Raw genomic sequence first — 24,750 nt, forward strand, 5'->3', positions numbered from 1 at the left:
AAATAGTACGCGAGTTTGGTATTAATTTTATTCTATTTTCTGTATAACTTTAAGTACATAAAGGTTTATTTCCACAGGCCTCAGGAAATGGGTGAAGTCACAGGACAATCTCTCTTCCCACCAAGAAAAGTTGCATATTTTGGTAAAGTGTTTGTCCTAGAGGGAAAAACTGAAATTTACATTAGCAATGCTGTGCAAGATTCTTAGATAAGACCTCAAACCAACCTGCAGTGGAGATTTTAGTCCTCTGTTCAGGTGCCCAGATAAGCCAAAAGCTGTTGAGCACGACAGGGCAGAGGAGACAGAGAAGATGGAGGACAGGCACCTAGCGCGGAAGGAGAGAAGGCAGGCAGGTGCCTAGGAATGGTGTGTTTTTCCTTTTTCTTCTCTCTCAAGTCATCCCTGAAGGAAGGTGCTGAGCAGGGACCACAGAGAGAGAAAGGATTCAGGACTCCTCTAACTGGCCTGGGTGCAGGGCACCGCCACAGCAGCTGACGCAGGAGAAGCTACTGTCTCAGATTTGGGCAGATGCAGGATGGAGGAGGAGGAAAGGAATGCTCAGAGGAAATTGTTTTGCTTGGAATGCTGGGTGGCCAAGCTTCAGCTTTTGGTCCTGTGCAACCGTTGCCTCATTTGTCAATGGTAAAAATTAGTTTAGTTAGAAGAACCAACTAGAATCACAGCAGATTCTGCTACCTTCATGCTCATTGTTAGAAAAAGATTGGTTTTTGTTAGCTTGTGTGAACATCCTGACCTGTTAATTCCTGGGGACTGCTTTATTCTTCTCAAAAGACTATTTGTTGGTCAAAGGCTGAAAGTGAAAACACACCTGTCCTGGTCTGCAGTTCCTTAAGAATGGACTGGTGATGTGGTTGAGCTGATATGGAAAAGCTGTACCTTCCTGCGGAAGATCAACTGACCTGCTATCCCACCCCAAATCTCAGCCTGAGGTATATTTCAGTGAAGGCAGGTAGCTGTGCTTCTCAAAGCAGAGAAGCAGTTTAAGAGCAGAAAGGTAGAGGAAATCTAGAAAAGAACTGTCTCAATACAGATTTATCCCACTGTAAGAGGGCAAAGAACCCAGTGGCACTTCGCTTATCCAGCAATTTCTGTCACTGTGGTGACCAACTTCTGCCCATTCCATAGGGTCTTGAACTGCTCAGGGACTGGGAACTCATTCTGTAAATAAAGAAACAACAGGTTTAATTTAAACCTGAGCTAAATGATATGTTGGAGTGAATGATCTTACACTTTGCTCCCAATGCTTGCTTGCACTAAACCCTGAGAACAAGTAGGATGTGAATGAGAGAAGCTGAAGCCAGCTGGAGAAGCACTCCTCTGTAACTGGAGCACACCAGCAGTGCCACATCTCATATACCAGGACCCCCACCACTGACACAGCGAAGGAGCCCCACAGTGTAGGAATGAGAACGGCTCCAAAGCTAGACAGACGTAGGTGATCCTGGACAGACTTAAAACCTATGAGGCATACATGGGAACGTGTATGGCTGCACAACACCAGCTCAACTGGGTACTGCGACTCAGTCCCATTCCTTTTTACTCCCCTGCACATCTGCTCAGCCTAAGAAAGGCAGAAACCGCCCTCCTTCGGGGGTCTGCTTCATGGGACTCCCTCACACTTCTGTGTGCTTGAGGTGTGCATTGCTGGGTCTGACCCACTTGGTGTAGAATGTCCACCTAGCTTTCTCCAAGGCAAGAAGTCTTCAGTTCCTTCTGTTTTTAGATCATCCTACTAAAGAGATCGAGAAACTTACAAAGTCACCGCCATCTGTAGGAATGAGGACATTCATCTCAGAAGATTTGGCACTGACTATCTCACAATCCAGGGAATTCTTGCTCAGGTAAACGTGGCAGCCATCTGTTTTGTTGATGGAAATGGTTGGCACTTTACCCATTACCTGCAGGGGAAACCAAGAGCACTGAGTCCCAGCAGCTGGGAGAACAGTAAGCTGTGGGAAAGCTTTCACTGTTCCACGTGATTCAGCAACTACGTGCAAACTCAGGTGTACAGCAGATACTGGATCCCAGGGGCAGGTGGGGACAGGGGCTGGAAAGAGCTCACTACAAGGGCCGGTTCCTTTCCTGCCACATCCAAAGCAGCTCAGCTTACAGACTCTGTAGAGTCAGATTCCCACCACAGCAAAATCTGTGGGTCGGCTATGTCTCTTTCAATTAATTGCTCAGGGACCAAAGGAAGGAGCCAAAATATCAAGTTACCTGAACTTTGACATCCTTACTATTGATTATCTCCACAATGCCCACCACGTCATCGAACACCAGCCCAAGTTTCTTACAATTATCTAGGAGAAGAAAGGGAGCAGGTCAGCAGTATAACTTTAAAGGAAAGTAATATATTTAAGAATCTCAAGGAATAGGGTAGGCATGGTTCCAGCCCTCTCAAGCCCTAGGACAGAGCCTGCCTAGGCCAACAACAAGAACTCACCTACTGTAATGGAGTTAATTTTGCCCTTGATTTGCAATGTCGAGTTGACACACTTGAATATGTAAGCCACCTGTTTCAGCTCCGTGCCATCTATCACCAGGTTGGAAACATTCTCCTGATTTTCCTGTTAAAGAGATACCCCTTTTAGGAATCTTATCACTAAGTACACACCACCCCCAAAAACAGACGATCCCAAATTTTCATTCTTGCAGTCTAAGCCAGAACCCTGCGCTCATTTGGCTGTGCTACATTTAACCACTTTGTCCCCACTCCTTGTTCCCCCAGTCCTGACATTTTAAACTTACCACTCTCCACTTTTTGCCCTCCAGTTCAAGTAGGGCTGGCTCCTTCTTTGTGGGTGGTTTGGGAGATGGGCTGATTCCTGGTTTAGATGCAGAGAATGGTTTGGGGCCACTTCGTACTGGACCACTCTGAGCCTTCAAGGCAGGGTTCTTGTGAGTCTTCATGTCATCAGATACATGTTTCAGGGCTGTAAAAACAACAGCTGCCTTGTTCCTGCCCTTCATACCAGGGCTTTGGGCTGAGGTAATGCACGACCTCTGCTATCAGAAGTTAAACTGACCCTTAACAAAAAATTCAAAGCTAAAAACCAGAGCCTTTAAGATTTCTCTCACATGCAGCTTTGAAGAAGCACTTTTATTTCTCTTCTACCCCAAGGTTAAATTATAAAGTTCTACTAAAAAAAATAAAACGTGGGATATGTGTGTATGGAGGGGGATGAGTATGTAAATACAAGAGAAAGATCTACAAAGATACACACCAAATATATACTCACAAAATAGGTGTGCAGTTTTTAAAGCAACAGAGGAAGAAAAATAGGTGATAATACAGAAAATTTGGTAAAAGAAAAAAACCTCACTCACAGCTAACCTACCACCTCCAATCAGTGTTAGCATTTGAAACTTTCCTCCAAGTAATTTTTCTATTCATAGCTGTTTTTTATTTAGATATAAGCATACACAGTGAAGAAATGTGCTTTAACCAATTAACACAAATAAAAATTTTCTCATGTTAACTTAGTTTCTAAAAATATCTTTTTTTTAGGGAAAACATTCCATAATTGCCCTCAGCAGGCTGACACACACCTTGCTCTGGAACACGGCCCAATCTTTACAACCAATGCTGGCCTTTCAGCTCTACCACTCCTTGTGGTTATAGTTTTTTTCCCCCCTAAACACTGCATAGTTCACTGCAGAAAAAGATTTAATGGCTGCACAAATTCTGTCAGGAGGAACATGCCACAGTTAACCACTTCTTAAAGTGGGATATATGTTGTTACACCATTTTTAGCTACTATAAATAACAAGGTATAAAGCTTGTTCTTTCAGTATTTTTATAGGTAGATTCCTAGAAGAGTGCTGTATAATTTAGACTTCTACTTACTGTGTATAAGGGTGTCTACTTTCTCTATACCAACATTAGGTCATTCTTATGCAAATTTTCCATGACTAAGATACATCCTCTGAGGAAGCTGACCACCCCCTCCATGATGACTTCCCAAAGAGACTATGTGGTAACATGGAAAAAGCTCTGGGGAAAAGTGCTGGTACCATGCCTTGGCACAAGAGGGTGCATGCCCCTTAACAGTAAATCACTTTCCTATGGGAGGAGGGCTTCCCCCAGTTATAATCACGTATTTTCAAATTGCATTTCAGCCAGCTTTGCTGTCCCTTTAGGCAACCTGAAGGAACGTGACACTCCAAATGAATTCTCCCATATACAAACCATGGTTCTGGTTTACAGACTGGTAAGTTCTTGCCAAAACAACTTACTGTACCAACTCTTCTTGCTAAAGTATTTACTTACCATGTGTGATGCTCTCCCCCTGATTAATCTGCGCAAACAGTGCTGAGCGTGAAGCAGAGTCATCTGAGCCTGAACTGGTGGGGACTGGGGGGGGAGGTGGGCCTGGTGGTGGGGGAGGAGGACCCGATCCAGCAGAGGGTCCAGAAGGCAGTCCACTGAGTTCTTTTGCCACAGGCCCCTGGAACAATAAGCGAAGGTAACAGCCTTTCCTCCCCTCTATACTAGCCCTAACAGGGTCCTAAATGTGTCCAAGATAATGGGGTACCCACTCCAGCCCTTGATGCAATGATGAATGCTCCCTAGCCACACCCAATTTGGCCTCATTCCTTTTCAGCCTTTCTAAGGATCCAACTCAGCTCCGTTTTTCAACCTTCACATTTTTCCCGTGACCTTTACCTAATTCCAGCTCTAAACCTATAGTTCTAAAAATCTACTTAGTTTGTTACCAGTACCTCAGACTCACCAAGTCCAAGATTGATTTCACCATCCCCACCTGCTCCCCCACCTGTACAATCACCCCCATGTCTCTATTTCAGTGAGACCATCCAAACTTGACTGTTCAATCTTCCTTGCATCTTTCAAGCCCCTCAATCTCATTAAATCAATCTCATTAAATCATTCTATGATTTTGGTTACACCTCCTGTAAACTCTTTTGTACTGGCCCCTAGCACCATGAGCACTTTCATACTCTGAGCATAAACCCTTACCCTAAACCTATATACTAAGATTCTTTTAAGGACAAATCTGATCATTATCACTGTCTTGCTCAAATACCTATGATAGTTACTTATTACCTATTACAAAGTCTAAAAGTCTTCCTTTCCAGCCTTTCCTCCTAAAAATGTGACTCTCTCTCCTTACTGAAGCCAGATAACCAATCTCTACATTTATTCTGCATTTACTTTGTTTAAACTTTGCTGTTTGCTAGTCAATCCCATTTCTCCCACCTCTGTTCTATTCCTGAAAAGTTTTAGATCAGAGTATACCTCCTTGAAAGTACAGACTCTCCCAGTGAGCATCATTCTTCTCTTCTTCATACTCTGTAGTGTGTCTCTTTATTGTATAGCATTTAGCTTGGTGATTTGTATTGGGGTTTTGTATCTATTATGTTTAAGCTTCTTGAGGGTTGGGATAATAATGTAACTCATTCATATATCTCCCCTCCAGCCCAGTCACTGTTCCTGACCCATGCTGACTGACACTGAATAGAAGTATTTCTTTTCTGACCCTTGTTTTTTTATTCTTTTCTTTTTTCCCCTTTCCTTCTCTCATTTTTGTTTTCTATCCTCCACTGAAAAGACCAGCATTCCTTCTTGGACCTTGGTAGCACTAAAGTCTAAGAAACCTGTAGATCCAATCCTAGAGGGGTAGAGGGAGGGAAGGAGGACTCACTAACCGTTTTGCTCCAGGCCAGTCCAGTGGTATGGAACTCCTTAATGTAAGCCTGCAGCTCTGTCCATATACTCAAGTAAGCTTTGACCCAGTCCACATGCTTCTTATCCCTGTGAGAATTAAAGAAGAGCTCATCACAAGCAGTCAGGTACATTACTAGAGTGATTCCAGAAACCCTCCTATCTGTCAGCGCACATCCTCCTGCCTGTGGTGTTTCTTAGGCTCTGCTCAGTGGCAGTTTTTCTATCATAATTGAGTTTTTCTTTTCTTTTTTTTTTTTTTAACCAATCCCCTACCCTAATTAGACCAAAGTCCATTCACATAAGGACTCTATGTTATATTTCTTTCTATCTCTTATAACAGCATTCTTCAAACTTTTTAAGTAGCAAAACTTTTTTCAAAATAGAAAAGTTCTTAGACAGAACCTAATATATAAAACTGATAAAAGCAAACATTCTATACATGAAGCCATGGTAGAGATCTCTTGAGCATCACTGAGGAACTCTAGAACTCCAAGAAATTCAACTGCCTTATAGCATAGTGCCTTATGTCAAACATGCCCTCCACCTGAAAAACTAAAAAAACTTCCCTTTAGGAGGAAATAATCTGTATTAAATTATAGAAACAGCACTGCACTATGGTTCAAGTCTCCTCTCTTCTTATATATTATTAGCTAGAAGACTATATGGTTATTTAGCATTAAACCTAATTTCCTCAAGTAAATTATGTAATATAATCAAAATACTGTGATGCTTAATTCCAGGTTACTGGAAGGATCAAGGAGCTCCTTCATGTTCTGGGACATATTTCACCCACATGAAGGTTTATTCCTTCACAGAGTAGTTACTCAACAAATGTTGGTTGACTGGTAACGGACGGGGTGAATAAAGGTTCTAGATAGTTATGCAGCTGAGTAATGGCTGCTTGCAGTCACTCCAGCTCAAAACCAGTAACGGAGAAGTCAGCCCTGGTGGACACATGTAGTTGGATGTACAATGACCTCCCTGATGCAATACCTGTACTGGCCAGGCAGCATTCCTCTTGCTTTCCCTGACCACATGAACAGTCAAGGTTATTTCCAAGTGAATCTTACCAAATCTTTTGCCACTAGGCCAGGTAGAAGTTTTCAATAAAGCAATAAAATCTTGTCTACACAGGCAAATTAAAGGGCATTCATCCATTTTTATCTCCAGCAAAATCTCCTAAACCTGGGAGGGTAAGGATTAGAAGACTTTTCAAAAGGCCTCTACCAACGCTGGAGAATAAGCAGAAGTGGAAGCAGAAACACTTCCTGCTTGCAAATGCAGCTTCTATGAGACAATATCTATCAAATTTTCCAAAAATCAGCCTTAAGAGAGTAGAACCAACATAGCAGCCAAGGACAGCCTTAACTTAACCCAAAGCGCTTCTCCAGCAAGTAACCAGCTGGGTGCTTCCTTTACCCCTTGCAGACAGGCTGGACTTACACATCTCTGTACTCCTTGAGGACTCGGTTTGTATAAAACATGGCAGTGTCATTCATTTCCTTCACATAGGGACCAGGCGTGGGAGCCTAGAAAAAGAGAAGTGACAGTGACAGTGACCTGGGGCCTCTCCAGTCATACCTCCTGACCTCTTTCATTCTGTCCCTTCCTTCCCATGGAAGCTGCTCTGCTCACCATAGCCACCCAACCCAGGGCCTGGATACTTTCGCTGATCGCTGACAGGTGATTGAACAACTTGCTGTCTCGGTTCTTCTCCCGAAAGGTTATCACTTCTTGGATCTGCTCAGAGATGGGTGCCAGCAAGTCAGAAAGTTTATTCTAGAAAAAGATGCAGGAAAAGAGTCAGGTTAGCGTCTTTCTATAAAAGCTTTATGTGTTGCCCAACTCTGATCCTGAAGGCAAGAATTCTTCATGAACTACAATGAGAACTCGAACCCTACACTCGTTTGGCACAGATGCATATGCTACAATACTGCTCATCATCTCACTCTCCTCACAGAGTTCCAACTCCTCAGGCTGGATTTTGTGATTCTTCCTGATCAAGACCCCTACTCCAGCTGTACCACACAATTCCACCACTTCAGCCACTAGTTTCTTCTCTGTCCCACTAACAGGAGATACCAGTTCACTGCTGAGCCTTAACTCATGATGGGCTCCTTTTTTCATATATCCATGTGCCCCTCTGCTTCATGAGGAACAGCCTTCCAACCCCAGTACAGGGGCCTCCTACAGCATTTATCGTCAGCATAACCAATTTTGGAACCTTATTACACCCGGCACGATTTATTAATGGGCCCATGTAAACATGTTTTACTTTCTTATTAACTCTTCAAAGACAAGGGCTTTGTCTTAGCCCTCTTTTATAATCCTCCAGCCCTCAACACATTGCTAGCCCACATAGCAGCTGCTGAGAAGATATCTGCTGAATCAAATGCAATTACGAGGCTTGGCATTTGAGCAAACAGCTTAGCAAAATGGATGAATTTTATGTTTCTGTTTTCATCCTTCGTCCGGAAACTCAGTTTCCTGAAAATCTCAATTCTCAGATCTTAGCATGAGAATAGTCTACAGCAGGAATTGGCAAACTTCCTGTAAAGTCAGAGTCAGACCATAAACATTTCAGGCTCTGTAGGCCATACAGTCTGTGTTGCTACTTCTCAGCCCTGCCATTGCAGCGCACAAAGCAGCAACAGACAGTACTTAAAACAATGGGCATGGCTGTGTTCCAAAAGAACTTCATTTACAAAATAGGTGGTGGGCCAGATTTGCCCTGTAGGCTGCAGTCTGCCAATCCCCGATCTAAGCAAGGGGAATATAATAGTGACTCAGCTGCCTGATTTGTTGTGGAAAGTGTGAGGTTGAAAAAAACATTAAGACAAAATGCTTTAACCTTTCAAGACAGCTTAAGAATTAGAGTTTAACATATTTAACATTACCTTACGCTATTTTTACATTATTTAGGCATGCTGAGGGTTCAAAGGTTTTTGTTTTTGTTTTTTTGAGGGGTTATTAGGTTTTTATTTCTTTTTTTTTTTTTTTTTAGTAGAAGTGCTGGGGATTGAACCCAGGACCTTGTGCATGCTAGGCACACACTCTACCACTAAGGAATTATACCCTCCCACTAAGCTATGCTCTCCCACCCCATGGGTTTTAACACGGCGTTAGCAGGAAGACTTATTGTATTATCCCCCTGCCTAGGAAAAAAACAAAAGAAGAAACAGAACTAAAATGTTTGGCTCCAAGAAAAATCTAAATTTTCTCTAATTCATTTTCATACTTTGGCAGCATAAAATTCTGAGGTAGGAGTAAAGTTAAAGAGAGATCCTAAACCTCTGAAAGGTGAGGAGAGAAGCAGTACTGCAGGAGTCTCAGGATCTCCCCAGCAGCCTTACTAAGCCCACCCACAGTGGAGCAAGAGAACCTCTCACTGTGACCCAAAGGGCTTAGGGGACAATATGATGAATTTGGTCTTAGCCAAGAGGCTAAAAAATTTTTTAAAAGATTGTCTATTGAGAGAAGCAGCAAAGACCCAAAGTAACCATAGTCCTGAGTAAAATGACAGGGGGAAAAAAAAAGCCAGTAGAGCCCAATAAATAAATACTCAATGGCACATTCCCAGAGTGGCGCTTAAAATCTGACTCACCCTGTAGGACTTGATGTGAACGTACATAAGCCTGGTAGGGCTATCTTAGCCTGTTGTGATAGCCTAGCACAAAGCACTCAACTTGTCCGGCACATCAAACCAAAATGAAACCCACTAGTAGTGAACTTACGCCTGCTGGCTGCTGGCACTGAGAGGCTGTAACCAAGAGAGCTCTCTCCAACTTCAGACCTGTGTGGACCATCTCTGCCTGGAAAGGAGAGGAACAGAGAAGGATCAGCTATCGATGTCACTTTACAACTGGAGAAGTCTTGATAAGAATAATCTGAAACCTCCACTTCTATGTACTCTGGTAGCAACCCAGGCACTTCATGTAGATTTCAAGTATTCCAGATTCCAGGCACTGATAGCAGAATTACACATACCACTGTTCCTGTTGGAAATAATCAGGGAAATATATCCAGAATTGGCAATGAAGATAATTCGGGCTAGCTTTTGATGAAGTAAAGTTAGCAACTGCACGTGCAGTGCAATATGAAGTGCATTGAAAAATCCCTCCTACCTCTCATCACAAAACAAACAAAAAAACTGTTCTCAAAAACTAGAGGCAGGAGTAAAAGCAAAAGCCTAAATTTATGCCTCAAATTCTCAAGGCATTTACTACTTTTGGTTAAAGCTAATTTTCAAATGTTGGACTAGGACACAGATAATTGTATCAACTTTGCCACCCTGTAAACAACCCTTTATTAAGTGAATAGAAAAAAATAAAACAATGAGTACAGTACATCAACTTGAAATTATCCATCCCCCGTCCAAAGTGCAATGTAAGTAGCATGGTAGTATTTTGTGGAACTTTTATCTTAGTTACATATATGTATTTCTTACTGAGGGTCATGGTCAAAAGAGGCTAAGAAACATGAAGCTATAAGCACTACCAAATACAAAAATTCCAATTGAAGTCATGTTTTTTCTGAATTTGTATTTTTAAAATATAACAGTGATACATGTTTTAGAACCTTTTCAAATGTTATGTACTATATAAAGTAAAACTGCAAGCCCCCACACTCTTACTTAAGTCCCAGTCCCACTCTCTAGAGTTAACACCAATGCCAACAGATGGTACGTAAGAAGCTCCAAATAGATCTTCCAAAGATCAAGAAATCAGTTTTGCTGAAGGGTCAGGAAAATCCTAATTATGGTTATTGCTTACAAAAGATCACTTAGAAGATTAGCAGGAAGGTTTTGGGTCCTAAAGAGGGAGGCAAAGTGTGGGGTGCCAGTGACAACGTGGGTAGCAGCACATGAAGGGAGGTGGGTGGAGAGGCACCTGTCATCGCCTACTTCATATTCTCACTGTGGGCTAAGTGTGAAAATAACTCACATTAGCATAGTTCTAGCATTACTGCCAAGCATAGTTTTATAATGCTAAGTCATGATAATGATTCCTTTGAATAAGCCAGCCCAGGCTTGGTTATGTAACATGCTGGGATCAGGCTGGTAGCATGTTCTCACTACAAAGATGAATCGAGCCATGTTTTATGCACCAAGCCAGCTATCTGTATAAAAGAAGCCCATGTAGAATACATGATAAAAGCAGCGGGCCTGGAAAAATCTGAGAAGCCGTTCCAGTGCAAGAACTGAGCTCCTCAGTACAGGTAAAAGAGAAGGAGCCAGGAGCCCCTCAAGGGGATCTTATACCAAGGATGAGTAGGATTTGAAGAAAGCAACCAGTCCTTGAAAGAGGCAAAAAAGGGTAAAATTTCCTTACGTGTTTCTGCACATCTCCCCCAATCTCTTTGCTGATCCTGAGGTACTCTGCTACAGGACCGGCCAGCAGTGAGTCAAAAGCTTGCACATAAGGAGCCGCTCCTGCTAAAGACAGACATACCACAAAGAATCAGTGACACGTCAGAAAGGTGATTTGTTTATTATGTCTGCTAGTCTATTTCTGTTTTATAGATGAGTTCCTTAGAGTCCTTGCTTTTCCTTTTTTTTTTTTAAGATTCCACATATAAGTGATATCACATGGTATTTTTCTTTCTCTTACTGGGTTATGGTTACTGGGAAAAGGGGGTGGGAAGGGATAAATTTGGGAGTCTGAGATTTGCAAACGTTAGCCACTATACATAAAAATATATTAAAAAAATAAGTTTCTTCTGTATAGCACAGGGATCTATATTCAATATCTTGTAATAACCTTTAATGAAAAAGAATATGAAAAAATATGTATGCATATGCATGACTCAGACATTATGCTGTACACCAGAAACTGACACATTGTTACTGACTGTACTTCAACTGGAAAAAAAGAAAAAGAAAAAACAACAAAAAAAAAGAAAGGTGACTTGTTAAAGGCTCTTCCATATGAACTCAAAAAGGCAAGGTAACACAGTAAACAGAAGGCTGGGGTCAGGAGCTTGCATTCTAGTTCTAGCACCACCACTGGTGCTTGTGTGACACTGGCTAAGTCTCCTTTTCTCTCTGAATTTAATTTTTTTTATCAATAGAATGAAAATAAACAAAATGAGCCCTAAAGGTTCCTTTTAGCACCAACATTCTATGATTCAATTGGTATACATGCAAAATGGCCAATTTGCCAATCATCTGGAGAGAGGAATTTTAATATCACTTATCATCTGACTTTAAGTCATTCTGCTAAAGAAAGAACAGGAAATATCACACAAGCAGGAAGTTCTAGTGTTAAAATAACCACAAACCTCCCTGCACAAGTCACTTCCTCCTTTATCTGTTCAAAGCAATGTGAATTACAGGCGATGAACTTTCTAGATTAAACATTTAAAGAAGTTAGCTCCAAAGTAGAGAATAAACTGTGATGGAAAAACATCAGGCCAAGGCACCAAGTCTTCACTCAAAGTATTCTGCTGGCTTGTATACTGCTTACCTTTTGCAGCACTGTCTCCATACCCACAGTGCATGTCAGAGGCACTGGACACTGCCTCCAGCCGGCCCACCACTCTCTCCAATCTTTCTACCAGATTTTGCATGTCAGCCATAATGTAGCACCTGCTGAAACAGATCAATGTCATTTGTTGTTTTAATATTACATAGGACCTAAGGAGAAAAATCAGAATGCCCTGGAGGTGAAGGGGATACCAATCCTGAGAAACAGAATCACTTTATAGTAAAATGAAATGGAAAATAATCTAGCATATTTGCAAAATCATAGAGACCTCATCAAGCAAAAGAACCATCCTGAAAACAGTGTTCACTGAAAGCAAATGCTTACTCATTCAAATACTTACTGAATATTTACTATGATATCACCGAATAAATACTGGTGTAAGAATTTAGAATTTGCCAAGTACAGTCACATATATTATCTCAGTTTGAGCCTCTCAACAACTATTTAGGAATGGACGGATAATTACTAGACTCTCAAAGATAGGAAACAATTTCAGTGAAGTTAAATGATTCGCCTATAGTTACAGTTAGCTAGTAGGGAAGGCAGCATTCAAATTCAAGCCTTCTGGCTCTAAGTTCAGTGTTTTCTCCTATAACATCTCGCTACCTACATGTGGCATGCCCAAAACCAAGATGAGCAGGAAATTTATCCTGCCCCCTATAACTTATAGTCTAATGGAAGAGACTTTACATGTGTACTAACAACTATAAAACAAGTAGAAAAAAAGTTAAGTGACGTAAGTTGCAGACAGAATAACAAAGCCTTTCAGAGAGGGGAAGAATATGTCAGCTGGAAGAATCAGATAAGGATATCATGGAGAAGCTGCCAACTGAGCCAGGCTTCAAATGAGGCTAAGCAGGATCTGGATATGTACAAAGAAGAACAGACACATCCAGGAGAGCTTGTTATAGCTCTATCGCAGGCACTAACTTATCTGAATAGCCTCATTCAATGGCTAATATCCTAAAGAAAGTAAGGTACAAAAGAGAAGGGACCTTCTCTGGCCTGTTCCCTATTACACTCGACCATCTAGACCCCTACCTGGCAGGTAGAAGGTGTTCAATAAATATTTATGAAGTTAATGAACCTGAAGTATAGTATCCCACAACTCTAGAGGGACAAGGGTTCTGAACATTACCCACAAATACACATAAATAAGTGTTAATGTTATCAATATACATTGACATAAAGTGCTTAAGACTATAAGCAATCTCATAAAAATCACTCAGTGAAGTTTCAATCAAAGACTTGACTTGGAGAGATTTCATCTCAAAGCATTAATTAGTTCAGGTAACTGAAGTCAAATGAACTTAACTTCCTTGAAGCCACCTAAAATGACCACAGCAATTATAATTCCCCCAAAGATGATGACATGCCAGAATATCTCAATTTAACACGTTGTCTTCCATGTGGAAGAGATAAGCAACTCACAAAATAAAGTAAGGAAGACAATATAATTCCTGTCCATTCTATTCTGTGTACAGACTCTCAGGGCCTGATCTCTCTACCAGAGAATGTTGTTTAAAAGACAATCAAAGGGAAAACAGAGAATGTGAACCAAATAAACCTTTCCATTCCGTGGCCTGGAGAAGTAGCAGAAGCCTCCAAATCTCCGCTCACATATGGAACAGACTATGGAGCAGACTAGAAGCATCCAATATACTCTCCCTCATATTAGGGCATGATCGCCTGAGTATCCAAACTGCTGTCCTGTTCTTTCTGGGTTCTATCCCGGGACAGACTCATATAATCCAACAGTTCTGTAAATCCCAGGGAACAAGGCAGTGAACGCAATAAACTCCCAAGCTACCTCCCATTAACAGATACCACCCATTCTGTTATAAAACATGTTCCTTCATACATAATGGATGCTACAGTTTGAGGCCAGTGTTAACATGGTAACACAGTACAAGTGTCTCTAAAGGCTGCCAGGGTTGGTGAACACTTACCAATCATAAAAGCTTAATAATACAGCTTCATGGGATTTTGGTTCCTTTTTTTCCCATCTTTCACTTGTACTTGTAACCTATCAATGCTAAAACAAGATACAGTTCTGCTATTTAACTTTAGCAGAATGAAAAAGGACAATGTAGCTATCAGAGCTAATCTCATTCTACCACTAATCAAATATAGGTGAACAGAATCTAGTTTTTTGTTTTTGGTGGGGGTGGAGTGAAATATGAGATGCTGTGAGAAAGAATGCCTGAAGGGACCAAAGGACACACTTTGGCTTACTCTCTGTGTACGTATATTCATCCTTTAGGTGGTCATGTCCACTCCAAAGCTGTCAACTGCCATTATCGCATTGCCATCCAGTCCACTTACTGAGTGATACCACCACAACCACCTACAGACTAACAACTCCCAGAGCAGTATATTCCAACTCATGCCATTCTTCTGGGATTCAGAATTTCAGATCCAGTTTCCATCTAGGTATCTCTACCTGGATGTCCCCAAACCATCTCTAACTGTAATGTCCAAAACAGAACTCATCTCTCCTGATACGGCTCCCCCTCACTGTCTCAGTAATCCAGCACTACCAGCAATCACCTGATTGATCAAGATAGTAACGTGGAAAGAATCAAGCAGAACAGCACAGCGGTTAAGAGCGTTGTTCTTTAGAGAAGTCAGATAGATTGGGAGTTTGAATAATGACACTCACTGGCTCTGTGACCGAGTGTTACCAAACTTTCTGAACCTCAGCTTCCTTATTTGTAAGAGACAACAACAATGTAAAATTCAAAAGGCTATAGTGAGAATAAATAAGGAAATACATGTAGAAGTGCTTGGTTCAGTCCTGAAAAATAGTTAGGATTCTATAAACATTAACTAAATTATCTTATTAACCTCATCAGCCATCAAAATAGGCTCTACCTTGCACATCTCATAAATAGATGCCCCTTGTCTTCATCCGGATTGATAAAACTTCGCTCATCATGACTTTGCCTAGATTACTGCAATAACCTTTTCACTTGTCTCCTTTAATTCTAGTAATACACCCTCTTTATCTATTCTCCATTATTACCACAGTGATTCAGAGTAAAGTCCAAACAAGGGTTTCCATGATAGGGCCCTGCTTTATTTTCCACCATTCCGCCAGTTTTATTTCTTACCATACCTTTGCTCAACACACTACAACAACCCAGAAATACTTGCATTTTCCAGAAAGAGTTATGCTTTCTCTCACTTTTGAGCCTTTACAATGCTACCACTCTGCTTGGCTCCTTTCCCTTCCCAATCTGCTCCTTGTTTCATAACTCCTACAGCCTTTTTTCAGGTTCAGCTAAGGTATCACCTCTCCTAGGAAGCTTTTCCAGTTTAGTATGCTTTTCCTTCTCAATCTGCCCCCTCTTCAGAATTCCTATTGTTCATTGAGTCTCAACTAAGGTATCACCCCTACCCCTCACGAGAAGCATTTCCAGTATGTGCGCCCAAAACATTTCATTTTGTACTTATCTCTACCACACATTTAACATACTGGTTTAAAATCTTTTAATAGCCAATAGGCAATTTGTCACCCTAAGGCAAAGACAGTGTCCTGCCTTTGTAATTCCAGTACTATCAATGTGGTAGGTACTATAAATACGGTAGATCAATAAGGGTCCTTGAAAAAATTAATAAATAAGGGCCTTTACCCTCTCCCCTCAACACAAGTCTGGCTGCCCCTGTGTCAAATTTGGGGGAAAGTGTGGGGGTTTTTTTCCTTTCTTAAACAATTTCTTTTTGCTTGTTTTTGGATCTAACAAACATTCCCATCTTTCAAATAAATGCTGCCTTCTTGGACACAAATTACATTGACACAGAGATCTTCAAACCAAGTACCATAAGGAAGATAATACTGTTTATTAGATGATATAATATTAATTAAAAACAAAACTCCCTTATAGTTGTAAGTGCACCACATTATCGAACTGTTGCTTCTTTTGGGAATTAAAATAATTCTGTGAGGTATATTATAAAGATACTGATCCCCATCTTTAGAATGAAGAAACTGACAGAAGTTTAAAAGCTTGCCAGGTATCAAACAACCAATGCGGAGAGAACCTATGCCTTGAGCACAAATTTTCTGAGGCTCTTCCCATCACTCCGCATGGCTTTTAAGCAATTAAGTGACTAGAGGTTCATCACAGCATCCAGCATCCACTGTTTGCTGAGCACAGCACTGTGGGTTTGAGGCCTCTTTATGGTGTCTTTAGTCACATTATTAGCAGCTTTCGATTTCTCTGCTCTCAATTTTCTCCACGGGAGCCAATATTTTTTCACATTCAGGATAGATGGCTGATATTTAAAATAAGGCTTTTCCCAAGAATACAGAATTGCCAGAGCAGAAAACTATAGCTCTAATCTTGCCTAATCTTGCTCCTTGTCATTTCTGATTGACAACAGCCAAGAACTACATGCAAGCCTCCATAAATGAATGTACAGATTCCCAACTATGTAAGCATTCATCATAAAGGCTTCAGAAAGAGAGGTAGTCCTAATTATCCAAGCCTAAATAAAACTAGGATTCAGGAGACCAAGGTCTGAGTCCCAACTCTGCCACGTATTAACTGTGTAACTTTAGGATAATCACCTAGCACGCAGAGATGGAGGGATCAATGAAGTTGATTTTACAGATGAGTAGTCACTTTGGGAACCTTAAAATGCAGTTCAAATGTAAAATGTTATCACTGCATACTGTGTGCTAGGTTCTAGGAGCATAGGAATTTATCCATTCTCCCTGTCCCACTCCCCCAACCACCCCCCACTATACACACACACAAACACACAGATACAACGTGCAGCACCTGGAAAAACCTGGCACACAGAAGATGCTCATAACATGATAGTGCTCAGTATTGTGTCAGCTACTAAAGAAATAAAAGACCCATGGTCTCTACCCTCCAGAAGCTTTCACTGTTACTGGGAAGGCCAACACAACACAAATGAAATGCCAATGTAATAAATATTAAATACTTTTTTAAAAAAGTCCTGTTAGAGATTACATAACTTCATTTGGATTGTGGAAAGTTAAAGTATCAAACAGTATGTTGGGAGTTTTTATTTTGCGGAATGCAGTATGGTCCTGAATTATACAATATAAATGACTACATGCTTGGAGAGTTCTGAAGAAATCAATGAGGACTAGAGATTGTCTCGGGAGGTTTCAGGAGGGAACTGAGGCATTTTGATGGAAAAGGTAAAAGAAAAAACAGAAAGAGATTCCAGAGCAATCAAAAGCAAAGAGAGACCACGAAGGCTATGTACAGAACATGTGAGTAGGTTACCCCACACGGTATCACGGGAAATAAGCAAGCTGGGTTAAAAGTTATGGAGGGCACTGAAAGCCAGGCAGTATTTGAATTTGATGTTGTGATAAATGTGAAGCTATTAAAGGGTTCTGAGTGAAGGCATAATATGATAAAAGCAAAATTTTTACAAGTACTGTCTGACAGAATGGGATTCGGGAAAAGAGGGGCAATATCAGGGTCTAGGTTATGTTGAAAGCTGTTCATCTAGCTGTAAAGTAAGTGCTGTGACAAAAAATATTTCTGATATTGCAAAGAAAAAAATAATCACTTTGAGGTAACAAGTACATGAATTAATAATAGTGAAACAGTTTTTCTGCCGAGGGAGTCTAGCAGGAGAGACAGAGCTACCTTCCACTGAATTACTGGCTCTCAGGATTAGGAAGAGTCTAGAAATCACCTTGTAAAATCACAATCTGATACCAGAACAGACCTTTGTACGTTCTCAGCAATTAGTCAGATAGCCTCTGTTCAAATATCTTCAGTGTAGAGAACCCAAGATTTCTAGAGGCAGCCCATTCCAGTCACACAGCTCAAAGTATTTAAAAGTTCTTCCTTATATGGAGGCAAAATCAGTCTCCCTGCAACTTCCACCCACTGGTCTTGGTTCTGCCCTTGGAGGTCACACAAAACAAGTGAGCATTAAATACAGAACAAGTATTAACTGTGTGGTACTGACTTCTGAGTACAGTAGCATTCAGAGAAGGGAGTGAAAGATGATTCCAGAGTTGCAAATCCAGGGGTGTAAGAGAATAATGACACCATAGCCAAAATAGGTTTCTGGCATGTTCTAGTTAAGGCAAGATGAGGTCAGTTTTGAATACACAGTTTGAATAGAAGATGAAGCTTCCAAGTGGAAATGTACAGTAAATAGAAATAAAGTGTGGGGAAGGATCAAGGCTGGAGAGCGATGTTTACAAGTCATCAGCAAGGAAATGTCATAGTCATGAGCACAGATAGGCTTTTGGAGGGATATCATGCAGAGCAAAAAAAAACCATGAGCTTGATTCTCCAGCAATTTCTTTTGTGGTTTGAAACCAAGAAAAATCAGAAATGGTCAGTGATTCCTGCCAAAGCTGCTTCATAGGCTCATCATTCTAACAACTCAAACAACCCAATTCTTCCTGCCTGTCATTCAGATGTAAATGGAACCAGGTTACTCCTGCAGTTCTTGCCTCTTCTCACTAGGCAATGAAGGCAGAGGAATGAATTTCCACTCTAGGAAGTCACTATGATTGAAATGTTTTCTACTTTGGTAGTTGTTCCTCTAAGTCATACCCTTAAGTAAAATTGAAAAAAAAAAAAAAAGTAACCATACAAGTCACCCTGTATACTATGGTAGCCCAAACTAATCTGCTTTAAAATGCTTCATTGGTCTTTACTTTGTAATTCTGTTCCTGAAAAGTTATTCTAAGAAAGCAGTCCTGACTCGGGAAAAGTGATAGGCATGAAGCTGTTCACTTGCAATGTTAATTTACACTTCTAAGTAAAGGAGAATAGCTAAATGCACTGTAGGAAGAGACTCGAAAAGAACACAAAATTTACAGTATTTGTCACATTCAAGGGATGGAGTTTTGAATAATTTCCCGCTGTTTTCCAAACGTTTTTTAAACACAGTTATATAATTTCTTTATAATAAAAAACAAACAAAACAGTTCCACTTGGATATCTCACCTAAGCTATCACTAAACTAACAATACAAATTCTTATCATTAGGCTCTAACATGTTACAAAGCAAAACTTAGACATGCTAACAGGATACTTACAAGTTGGCTAATATGACACAGAAACCAAAGAACAGTACTTTGCCCCAGTAAAGATGTCATCTAAATCTAACCCAAATCAGGAGCCACTGTTCTTCCCCAAGCATTTGGTTTCGCTGACGAAACCAATGACATTTAGTGCCTGAGTCACTGACACCTGAGGTTTAGATTAAAAGAGAATGAAAGGCCTGTTTATAGGGAGGGAAAGAATCCAACCCAATATTAGCACTTGTCTCCTGTTGCCTCCTTAAACATGGTCCTCTATCTGAAACTCCAGGAATATAATGAAGACTAACAACAGCATAAGAACATTCAGCAGGCATCTTTTACATTGTATAAGGATTGATTTAAATTGGTAGCAGCTTTAAACAGAACGGCAGTTCCCATTCTCATACATAAAGATAGATTCAAGGATGCCATTTGTCCCTAGCCATGATTCAGCTACAGCTAGAGATATGAAAAGATCCGTGACTGTAAGTCTAAAATTAGCTTAAGTATAGGAATTTTAATAACCTCAGGAGGAAAAAACCCAAAAAACAAACAAAAAAGCAAACTCATTTCTTCCATTAAACATTTCAACTATAACTATTTTCCAGTCAAATGGAAAAATTTGACACCACAAGTCTGGTAATACAAGGCAAACAAAGCTGCATTGTAGCTGAGGAGTATTTTTTGAGCTTTGATAATTTTTATTAGGTTTACATGATGGTATATCAAGAAGAAATAGTTTCATGGTGAATGTTATAGCTGCATTAATTTAAAGATGTGATGAAACTACAGTCAATCCTTGAACAATGCAGTGGTATGAGCACTGGCCCTCAGTGCAGTGGGAGATCCTAGAATAACTTTACAGTCAGCCCTCCACATCTGCCTGTATAAGTGGACCCGTGCAGTTCAAATCCATGTTATTCAAAGGTCGATTGCATAACAATTTTATCAGTCAAAATAAACGTTGAGTACTAATATCATAAACTGTATGCAATTTAAAATACATGATAATCACACAACATTGTAAATCAACTACACTTCAATAAAAAAAAAAACTCAGTCCTTAGTTACTTGGGAAAAAAAAAAAGTAATAATACCTGCCCACTAAACCAAGCTGTCTAAATATAAGCAAACAAAACAGGAATTTAAATATCCCCAGTATAGGGGAAATATAAATCTGCTGACTTGCACAGTCAACTAACAGAAACCTTGCTTCCAGTAAGTGCCTAAGCAATGGCCTTTCTCTATTATGATCACATCCTCTGAGGAGAAAAAAAAAGGCAAGTCCTCCTCCTTCAAGGACCACCCAGGAATTCCCTGAATGAACAATAATTCCTGATGTCTCAATGAAACCCAGGATTCATTCACTGTAAGGTACCCAGTGCTTATTACATGCCATCTGCCATGCTAGCGACGGCCGTGCAACGACCGTGGCACCTGCCCTCAGAGAACTGAGTTGGAGAGAGAAGATACTGCACAATCATAGATACGATACTTTCTTATGCACTGTTCTCGATCAGGGCAATTTTGTCCTCTAGGAGACATCAGGCAATGCCTGAAGACATTTTTGGTTCTCACAACTGAGGGAGTGCCACTGGCATCTAAAGGGTAGAGGCCAGGGATACTGCTGAAATCCTATAATGCACAGGACAACACAAAGAATTATCTGGCCCAAAATGTCAATTATGTCCAGGTTGAAAAACCCTGTTCTAATGTAATAATGAGCAAAAGGTAAGTACAAGAGGTACAAATAAAATGCTAATGTAATAGTTTAGGGCTTTCTAAATTAGAATGTCAAGCTGTACCACCCAACGAAAACTAAGATAAGGATCTGATGTGGAGAACTTTGTAAATTGGATAATAGAGTTTAGACTTGATTCTTTAGGAAAATGAAGCCACTGAAGGGTTAACAAGATGAAAATGGTTCTTTACAAAAGACTAGTCCGATTGTGGTAGAGAAGCTCAAGTATAGGTATGAAAGCCAGCTTAGTAGAAAGCAAAGAAAGAAACAAATGATGACAAGTCAAAGGAATAATCACTAAGACTGGCTAAGATATGGCTTGATGATCCTCAGATTTCAAATCTCAGGATTAAATTTCAAGCCAGAGGGTTCAACTTCCAGTGACACTGCATTTGCTTGTTTAAGTAAAATGCATCTTTGACTCACCACGCTTCACAGAAAACTGAAAGGAGGAAGTCACTTTTTAAAGGCTCAGTCCCTAGTTAAAAAAATACAGCAACTAAACAAATGTATCTCTAATCAAGAAAAAAAGTGAAAAAAAGATCACTCTTCATGTTGGAAACATTTTACAAACTAAACAGCTAACTTCCTCAAAGCAAAAATACACTCACTGAATCTTAACAATACGACCACTTTTGGTTTGCATGACAGGTTGTCCTTGACAAAAGTATTTTCACTGCTACCATTTAATTTAAACTCCTCCAAAACATAAATTATGTCCATCTGATTGATGAAGTATTTCTGGGGAAGAAAAAGGTGGGAAATTCCTACAGAAATTTCTTTATGCTGGATGGCAGCAACTCAATTAACAAACTGCCAACCACAGAATAAAAGCCAAAGGCATTCAAACAAGGCATCAAAAGCATCGTTACAACCTGGTAGCATCTACCTTTCTTTCTGGTCTTACCTTCTGCTATAAAATCCAAGCCCCAGTACTTCACTGAACAATACAAGTGCTCTCCTGCCTCCCCATCTTTGCTCTTGCTGTTTCTTCTAGTTGGGATACTTTATTAGACATCTTTGCCTGGGTGTGCTGCAAACAACTCAAACTAAGTATGTCCAGAATTCACTTTCTTTCTATGTTGCCTCTCCAACTTAACCCTTCTATCACATTACCTGTCTTAGTGAATGGTACTACCTAGTTCCCTAAACCAGAAAACCAGACAATTGTCCTAGACTACTCCTAGTTTTTCATACCCATAAACAATCAGCCTCCAACTCTACGGATTCCAGCTTTTTAATATTGCTCAAATCTGATCCCTCCCCTCCTTCCCATTCTCATTGTCTTGGTTCAAGCCACATTCAAGCTTCCAAACACTGATATACTTACCCCATTATATTCCTTTCCACTTGACAGACTAAACTAAAACTTAACTGACCACATCATTTTTCTACATAAGGGCCTTCAAAGCCTCCCCACAGCTTTCGGGGTAAGCTCCAAATTCCTTAGCATGGTTTACAAGGTCCTTCACATTTGATCCCACCACTACCCACTTCCTCCACTTCTCCAAACATTACTGGAATTCCAGTCATGGTCTTTCACATGACCAGATCTCCATGTCCTTGCATTTGGACTCTCTGGCTAGAAATCCCTTTTCCAGATTCATCATCTAGCTAAATAAATCCTGCAAGACTTAGCCTCCCATTTCCTCCCCAAAGCCTGGAAAAGTGGCCCAGGTATTCCACCTCTCATATCCCTGTGCTCACACAGTGCACTATGACACTGTAAGCCACCCCCGATTTACTTGTCTGCCACCTCCTCCACTCTGTAAGAACTACTGTATTCTTAGCCACTAGGGCCAAGTGCCTCATTTAATATATGCCTCACATATTAAGGACTCAATAAGTGATTGGTAAATGATGAATGTGCTGGGCTGCCCCCTATTTTTTACTTGAACAGGGATCCCTACAAAGAGCTTCAACTGACAACCTTTGCCTTAAAAGTTTCTCATCCTCTCATTGAGCTAGCCATCCTGCAAAATTCATCTTAAACTCTGCTCCTGCAGAAGAGATTTTCCTGAGCCCCTGGTTACACACTTCCACAGCACCCTGTGCTTTCCTAACACTCATCACATTTACAATGACTTAAACTCCCTGCAAACACCGTCAGCTCCATGAGGGCAGGGTTTGTCTTGTTCTGTTTCTGCATTCCCTGGATGTGGCAGGAGTGCCTGACACAAAATAAACACAATTTGTTACACTGAATTTAATCCTGCCAGGTAAGCAGAGATCCTCACTTCAAAGATGAGAAAAATGAGGCTCAAGGAAGTTAAATAAAGCACCTACGGCTACCGATGCTTAGCAGTGTGGGGCCAGGCCAAACTGAGCCAACTGGTATCACGTCCAGAAGTACGCAACACCTTCAAAAAAGTTAACCCAGCTTTTCAGGTTAAGAGCTACCGTCTAGGAGAAAGGGGAGGCTATCTGATTGCAAATAAAAAGATTTGCCCCTCTCTTAAAAAACAAAAACAAAAATAAAAACTCCCCAGGCATTCCGAAAAGGCTGTATTTTTTAAAAAAGCTTCACGCAGCGGGTAGCCCTGCGATAGCCCTGGAGATGACACCTACCGAAGACCACTCCAAGGTAGAGAGAGAGGTTCCTGGGAAATGAACGGGGGTAGGATCTGGGACTGGTAAATTAAGGAACTGAGGTCTAGATGCCAATTGTTTCCCTCACTCGCTGTAAGATCTTAGACAAGCCTCGTCTCTCCAGGATCAATTTACCCATCCGAGCAGTGGGGGCGAGACTAGGGATAGGAAAGACTCTTAAGGTCTCAAAGGTTCCTTTCAGTCAGGGCACCTTAGGAATCAGGCCTCCGTTTAGGCTGAAGCCAGAACCGTGAAATCCAGTGGAGGGGAACTCCTTAGTGGAGCCGGGCTCAGCTTGGTCACCCTGGCCCCACCTCAAAAGACCGCGCCCAGGATCCGGGGTCGGCCTGAGGGCCTCTGCGCCGGCCCCCTCGGGAGGGCTTACCGCACGCGCCTAGGCCAAAGAGACACTAACAACGCCAGGGGCCAGTGGGCCGCGAAGCGGACCCCAGTCCCTATCCAGCCCCGCACACTCACCTCAGAGTTCTGCCTCACCTCCGGACAGCGATCAGCCGCCCTCCACTTCCGGCAAGAACCGCCCAGCAATCTTCGCGCGACCCACTTCCGGGCCCTCACTGGGCGCGGCACCCCCACCGGAAATGAAAGGCCGGCTGAAGCGCCGGGCCAGAGTAGGGAAGGGGAGGAAGTCTGGACGCCCCACTCGTAACTCCGCCCCCTAGTCACCTCCCCGGAGAGAGAGAATCCCCGCGGGAGAGAAGCACCTGGGAAAGAGCCCCGCCCCCAAGGCGGGAGCGACAGTGGGGCGTGCTCAAAGCTAGGCCGCGCCCCTCTGCCAACTGTAGGAGCCGGAATCGCCTGGGCCAATGAAGGGCCGAAATTACTGGCTAAGCTCCACCCCCGCAGAAGGAGGACAGATGAGTGGCTAATTCTCCCATCAGTTTGGCCGCAGTGGCAAAGGCCGGTCCCTTTTCATAGCCGTCAGGAAGGGGTCCTAGAGGGACTAGGGGGTCGGATTTTGAGGGTGGGAAGCCCGGGCGGCAATCCACTCTCCGTGGGGATCAAAGCTAAGCTCCGCCTCCCTCTGGGCGTGCATACCTCGGTTTCCCCGTTTGTGACGTGAGAGGCCATTGGTCTGGACTACTTTCCGGGAGGACCTGCGGCGGCTGAGTGTGGGGAGGGCGTCGGCAGTGGTGCGTCGGCCCAGACCCGGCTTCCGGGCCTGCCTGCC

General features: G+C 41.7%; 1 protein-coding gene across 6 annotated transcripts; it reads right to left on the reverse strand.

The window, feature by feature from the left end:
• Window positions 1-14: 14 nt before the first annotated feature.
• On the reverse strand, window positions 15-24,750 carry CAP1 (cyclase associated actin cytoskeleton regulatory protein 1). Of its 6 annotated transcripts, none has more exons than XM_031464880.2 (13): window positions 24,618-24,750; window positions 12,172-12,293; window positions 11,038-11,138; window positions 9,442-9,519; window positions 7,343-7,486; window positions 7,151-7,236; window positions 5,689-5,794; window positions 4,292-4,469; window positions 2,770-2,954; window positions 2,465-2,588; window positions 2,239-2,321; window positions 1,776-1,919; window positions 15-1,179 (listed from the first exon to the last, which is right to left on the reverse strand). In XM_031464880.2, exons 2-13 carry the CDS (start codon window positions 12,281-12,283, stop codon window positions 1,096-1,098), a joined length of 1,425 nt encoding a protein of 474 aa, XP_031320740.1. In that variant the 5' UTR covers window positions 12,284-12,293; window positions 24,618-24,750; the 3' UTR covers window positions 15-1,095. The 6 variants fall into 6 exon arrangements, with proteins under 6 accessions (XP_031320740.1, XP_010995245.1, XP_010995246.1 ...); XM_010996943.3 differs by having other exon boundaries at window positions 11,038-11,141; XM_010996944.3 differs by lacking the exon at window positions 24,618-24,750 and adding an exon at window positions 24,039-24,194.

The sequence above is a fragment of the Camelus dromedarius genome, chromosome 14 (genome assembly GCF_036321535.1).
Source record: "Camelus dromedarius isolate mCamDro1 chromosome 14, mCamDro1.pat, whole genome shotgun sequence".
NCBI classification, from domain to species: Eukaryota; Metazoa; Chordata; class Mammalia; order Artiodactyla; family Camelidae; genus Camelus; species Camelus dromedarius.

Bases quoted from the DNA above. Each gene is read 5' to 3' on its own strand.
- CAP1 (XM_010996943.3), bottom strand. From the start codon at position 12,283: ATGGCTGACATGCAAAATCTGGTAGAAAGATTGGAGAGAGTGGTGGGC. The intron at 2,955-4,291 runs GTAAGTAAATAC...TTGTTTTTACAG, and splicing joins GGGGGAGAGCATCACACATG to CCCTGAAACATGTATCTGAT. The intron at 2,322-2,464 runs GTGAGTTCTTGT...TTCTTCTCCTAG, and splicing joins AATTAACTCCATTACAGTAG to ATAATTGTAAGAAACTTGGG.